The sequence below is a fragment of the Orbicella faveolata genome, unplaced genomic scaffold (assembly GCF_042242905.1).
Source record: "Orbicella faveolata isolate gen_17 unplaced genomic scaffold, um_ofav_v1 contig_15, whole genome shotgun sequence".
NCBI lineage: Eukaryota > Metazoa > Cnidaria > Anthozoa > Scleractinia > Merulinidae > Orbicella > Orbicella faveolata.
The window spans coordinates 1,538,208-1,544,207 of NW_028301542.1; the positions used below are offsets into that span (position 1 = coordinate 1,538,208).

The 6,000-nt window shown below is 41.7% G+C and overlaps 1 protein-coding gene across 1 annotated transcript; it reads right to left on the reverse strand.

Moving 5' to 3' along the window:
• Positions 1 to 76: 76 nt before the first annotated feature.
• On the reverse strand, positions 77 to 4,410 carry LOC110069090 (uncharacterized). The gene is made up of 6 exons (XM_089287833.1): positions 4,094 to 4,410; positions 3,199 to 3,493; positions 2,572 to 2,850; positions 1,818 to 1,960; positions 1,152 to 1,389; positions 77 to 451 (listed from the first exon to the last, which is right to left on the reverse strand). Exons 1-5 carry the CDS (start codon positions 4,196 to 4,198, stop codon positions 1,267 to 1,269), a joined length of 945 nt encoding a protein of 314 aa, XP_089143959.1. The 5' UTR covers positions 4,199 to 4,410; the 3' UTR covers positions 77 to 451; positions 1,152 to 1,266.
• Between the last annotated feature and the right edge of the window lie 1,590 nt (positions 4,411 to 6,000).

Below are 6,000 nucleotides of genomic sequence, written 5' to 3' on the forward strand. Positions count from 1 at the left end.
ATTTGTTCACCGAAATATCCCCGAAAACCCCTGAAACCTCGCAGTTGAGCATCTACTTCGTAGACAAGACTCAAGATCATAGACAACAGCAAACAGATTTATTACATAAAGCAGTTTGCACTTACAATATCTTGAACAGAGACTTTATTCCTCCTCCTAGATCCAGCACATATTTGTATACACTTCTAGCCACACCGTTTACGTTGCTTTTGAATACTCCTTGAAAATAATGAGCTCATTAGATACGCTCATTTATATATTAAACCATACCCAAGTTCCCAATTACTCTAAAGCCGTGTATATCAGTTTCTTGATTTGTCAATAACTAAAAATGTGCTCCAAAAACTGGCCATATAATCCTCTGGGGAACGCAGTATCTCGGATTCCAAACGTTCAAAAAACTCGTTCACAATGTCTGCTTTCTCCTGGCTGGAACGCTTGCCGTTCAGAGCTGTCAAGAGAAAAATATATAAATGAAAGGAGTCACGATCATGACCGGACATTCACGTACTGCCCACTTGTGACGCGAACCCCCCCTAGGGAAACTCCCATGTGAAAAGATTGGGGAAGCTCGTCGGAAAATTTGAATTAAGCCCCCTTTCCTGCAAAAGGTGACGATAAACGTCGAAGCATCTCGTCCCCAGTTTCAACGCTTCCTTTTTTTTATTCTTTTAACTTAGGGAAACTTACTACATTGTTCGCCAGAAAGTTTTCTTTAATTAACCCTTAATCTAAAACGTCCTGTTGGAGGTGCGGTGGCCTCATAGTTAGTGCGCTTGAGTCCGGATCGAGTGGTCCGGGCTCGAGCCCTGGCCAGGGACATCGTGTTGTGTTCTTCAATGAGCAAGACTCTCACTGTGCCTCTCTCTACCCAGGTGTATAAGTGGGTACTGACAAATTTAATGCTGGGAGTAACCCTGTGATGAATAGCATCCCGTCCAGGGGAGAGTAGAAATACTCCTAGTCGCTTCATGCTACAGAAACCGGGATGAGCTCCGGCCTTATATGGGCCACTTGGCTGGTCTGTAGGCATTAACACTATCCACCCCCCCCCCCCCCCACCCCACCCCGAAAAAAAACATTATGTAATAGTTTTTAAAGCCAGTAACGAGATATTTTTAATCGTATTTTTTAACACTAACTCTACTGACCTGATAAAAGCATAAAATTGCTCCACGCGCGTGTTTGTTCGGTCAGCATTCTCGAGACTCGCTTTTCATCTCCAGTTTCTCGCCATAGCTTCGTTTCTGGCAATAGAAATTCCTTTCACTCCACAGAGACAAGAGTCAGACCTGCTTTTCTGACTGGCGATTCATCTGACATGAATGGCTTAATCAGTTCTTTCCGCGTTCGGTAGTATTCGGGGATTGTCATTTCCTTCTTCTCATCCTGTGTTGGGAAAGCGATCAAGGTGAATGGGGTGGGTCACGCTAGTGGCGCACCATGTTCGTGTTTTTTCATGTGGTAACGTTTAATATTATGCTGTAAAAGGTGGTTATAACTTGTGATTGTTACTCTTGACTACGACCGTTTAATTCAAACATTTAGTTCTAACTTTTAAGGCTGTAGATGAAATCCTAGAGTGTAACCATTCAAATCAAAGCTATTGAGCAGTACTTTGATGTGGTGCTGTTTATTATAGTGTACAAGGTGGTTCTAACTTTTAAGTCTGTGAATGAAGCCCTAGTGTATGATCATTCAAATGAAAGCTATCCAGCAGAACTTTCCTGTGGTACTGTTTATTTTAAGTCACCATGATGATGTTCTTGTTCGTATGAGGGAGAGAAAAACGTGGAAATTGTATACAGCTATATTACCTCTGTGATGATGTCATCTCTTGTCATGCTTTCCAACACCCTGTACAGTCCACTGTAGAGTGGAAATTGCGAAGTACCCCCATCAACATCATTGTAGCCATCTTCATCATCCCGCATAAACATAATGAGCACCAGCTTTCCACCTTTTAAACAAAGGAAACGGTACTTCTAGAAATCTCAAATTTGTGTTTTCTTGTTACGTCCAAATTCAAAAGACTTGGTTATCCCGGCTAAACTGCGCGGTTTCTTTCAGGCCTTCACTGTCAATTGATTTCAGTGACGTATCTGAGACGAACCACGTGACTCGAAACCGATTGACCGAGGCAAAATATTGAGGACTAGGAACTAGGCTAGGCTAAAGATACAGCTACGGAAGAGAAAGAAGGACCAAGCCCTGGAAACGAGGTTTCTTGAACACACGTAACGCAGGTGCGTTAAATTAATCGTTTTCAATTTTAACAGAACTGCAATTAACATTACGACGGGATCCTCTTCATCTCCACGTTAAATTAGAATTATTTAATACCTCCGAAGCTTTTCGATCTCTTTTCAAAGCTCACGTGGACATTTCCAAACTAAGACAACAAACAGCCTCTAGCAGTGTCATGCAACTATGAACTCACTTTTATATGTCTCGCCGAAACTAAATATTTCCACATAATTTCTCGCACTCCCAAACTTCCGATCGTGTTTATATAACGGAAAATGTTATCTCTTTTTCAATAACTAAATATTCCTGGTAGTTTTGTCTTACCTATAGATAGTTCTCTTGCTCTCATCAGCAGAAACCTTTCCCAGTCCTTCTCGGCTTGTACACTAAACTCGTTTCTCTCATCCGGATCTTCAGAGAAACTGTGCAGCACTGCTTTTGTTAAGTTGCAGGGCTTTTGGCTCAGCCAATGAGCCGCCATGCAGGAAAACCCAAAGTTTACAGACCCACTGGGAAAACACTGATCGTAGAAGTTGGTTCCCGTCGCAGACACAAAAACATTTGGGAAATCGGTGAGGTAGCTGGATGGAGCTGGAAGTAAACCTACAAGACACAAAGAATGTTCGGATTACATGCCAACGTTTAATATGGTGTTTCCCTTTAGTCTAGGTGGCAAGATGGTGTTTTCAAGGAGATATTGTGAAAGTTGCTAAAACACTGAGGTCTGAGGTTTTTCATTCGACCTGCTTGACAATGGGTGATTTGCATTGGAAAGAAAACTCATTCTGTTGCAGCCATCCTTTACAATGGATTACTGGTTGTAACCTCTACATGCGTATATCCGTCGCATTCTTTCTGGAAACGAGAGGTTGGATGTAAAAGGTTATTCTTCAGTACAAACAGAAGTTTATAAGCTTCTGCTATGATTTTAATTCACAAGTTTCCTCCTACCTTGAAGAAAATAAAAGAGCGACTTAAAGTCACTTTCTGGTTTGTCCTCGTAATTAATTTGCACCTCTAACTCATCCCCATACAAGCTCCTCAGTTCCTTTACGCATGCGTACATCAGTGGCATGGAAGTGCCTCCATCTGCACAACCATAATCAGTGATGGTGAATGTATCACCGACCTTCACGGGAATGGACTTGACAGACTCGATGGCTCGAGGACAAATAAATTTTATGCTTTCCTCGGAAATAGAGAATTTCGACGTGAAGTAGCCAGCTCCTGAACCGATGTACTCTGTCTGTGTAAACGAATATATATGGACAAGAGAGTTAGACAACGTCCACACTACGTCGGAGAAATTTGAAAACACAGCTTTAAACCGTCACGAAAACGGAGCTTTTCAAAAACGCTCTTGAAACCGGAAGAGTTTGAAAATGTCGGCTTTTAACGGAGAATTTTATTATTGAGAGGTAAAAACAATATTTCACGAACGAACAAAACATTGAGATTTTAACGAAGCACTTGCGGTATTTCCTGCACGAATACAACCTTATTGTTATTTAAATTGTGGCAGCAAAAGATGAATTAACCCTTGAACTGAACAAAGAGTTCCTTTTCAAAGAAACTTTGTCAAGGCATCATATCGCGGAATAAATTGGTGTAAAGTATGATTTGTCATGATCTTTATCTACGTGACTCAGGGTAAAATAGTATCGTGGTGGTGAAGACTTTGTCCCTCGTATCTATGCACGCGAATTTGACGATCGTGCTTGAACGAAGTCGCAAGCTGACACTGACATTTTATGCTGATTAGCATGCCTAGTATGCGTGTCGGGAATGAACTTATATCATGCAAAATGGCAGAATAGGAAAGAAAGATAGTAAGAGAAGTGAGCACCTGCACCGCGGCCTTTGGCGAGTAAAATTTGTTCGTAGACTTATTTGCCGTTGTTGATGTTGGATCCAGTCCCACCCCATGTACTACCGCTTGGACGCTTGCCATGCTAGCAATCGTTGTTCGTTGTCCTGATTCACAGCTGATTCTATAAAGTAAGAACGCCAATATACACTGTGATCCTGATGTCTGAACAAGGGAGAGTATACGGTGTATCTATTGGCTATGTGCCTGAGTCAGAACACTGATCAGGTCTTTGGTTCGTTCAACCGCAGAAATAATTCGACACGTTTAATTCCGACACCGAATACGACTGCGAGTTCGAGATTTTATTTACTGAGCAGCGCGCATGCGTCAGAGACGTAAAACTGTCACAGTAATACAACAACGCAACACAATACAATACAAGTTTATTGCGTCATACGCTTAGCTATTCAAGGCTGCAAATTTTGTTGATATGAATGCCGCTATGCACTGTGATCCTGATGTCTGAACTAGCCAGAGTATAGGGTGTATCTATTAACTGTGTGCGTGAGTCAGAACAGTCATTGATGCCTGGTTTGCCCAACTGTACAAGTAATGTGTCTGACTATATAATACAACTTCACGCAGCGAGTCGTTTAGTTGTTACAAACAGTCGGACCACCTCGTATTCAACGGGGGCTCGAAGAATAACTGCTTGTTATGTTTCCCTTTATCCTATTTTCCTGATTTAGTTTCACCCGCTTGCTTTTTAGATCGTCCTTCTGACCAAGAACCTGGAATGGCGAGTTCAGATATCAACATTCCGGAATTGATTTATGGGGGGTGGTGCCTGATTATTCCTTACATATTTGGCTTAAATATTCAGTAACTCATTAATTCCAATTTCAAAACTTATGACTTCTCCTACTCGACATCCCGGGATATCTGTTCTAAATATCGGATATCCCATTAATGTTCCCCCAAAATGTCCTGTATCCCGTTAATTTGTTCACCGAAATATCCCGAAAACCCCTGAAACCTCACAGTTGAGCATCTACTTCGTAGACAAGACTCAAGATCATAGACAACAGCAAACAGATTTATTACATAAAGCAGTTTTGTGGGACGTAAGGGGGGCCCGAAAACCGCAAAATCGCACAGAAATACGCCAAAAATCGCAAACCGCATCGGATTTTTTTCTCGAATACCGAAACCGCACGTATATAGGGGCCACAATATGAAAGCTGACGTCAGCAAGACTTGTGATATATTCTGATAACATTGTACGTTAATATTAAACATACCATTATAACGCTAACGGTATATTGTACTATACTATTATACTCTGTTTACTACTAACCAAATGCCAAGTATGTGGGTCATGTACTTGAACGAGTACTGATATCTCCCTTGACTTTGAAAAACTCTGTCACTGATCCTGTACATCTTGCATTGGGTGACTGACTACCTTGGACGACCCTGTGCTAGTTGTGGAACGCGGAATAAATGTTACTTCTGGAATTGTGACCTTCTTGTCTCGTAAAAAGAGTTCACGTTCAGTGGAGAAGACGATTGTTTACCTTATAACGAAACTTGTTCTTTTTTCTGAAATTCTCCCCTTCCTTTCCTTCTTCATAGAAGATTGCCTCGCAATTAATTACTACGTCCTCTTCGCTTTCAGTTGCGACCTCGGCGACCTCGACGACTTCAGTTGCCATTGTCGCGCATTGAATAATCAAAGCAACGAGAACACGAGGCTGTACGGCTGTACGAGCTAACATCCGGCATGGAATTTCAAGAAATCGACGCATCATTCGCCAAAACGACCAAAACGGTTAATCACATTAAGTATTAACTGGGAAAGGCCGTAATTGCAAACCACAGAGTTAAATTGTAAGCTGACATAATGAACCCTGATGCGTTGTAAAACAAAACACTTGTCTCGC

Coding starts and splice junctions, on each gene's coding strand:
- LOC110069090 (XM_089287833.1), bottom strand. CDS start 4,198: ATGGCAAGCGTCCAAGCGGTAGTACATGGGGTGGGACTGGATCCAACA. Junction 2,851..3,198: donor GCTCTTTTATTTTCTTCAAG/GTAGGAGGAAAC, acceptor TGTGTCTTGTAG/GTTTACTTCCAGCTCCATCC. Junction 1,961..2,571: donor AGCAAGAGAACTATCTATAG/GTAAGACAAAAC, acceptor TTTGTTTAAAAG/GTGGAAAGCTGGTGCTCATT.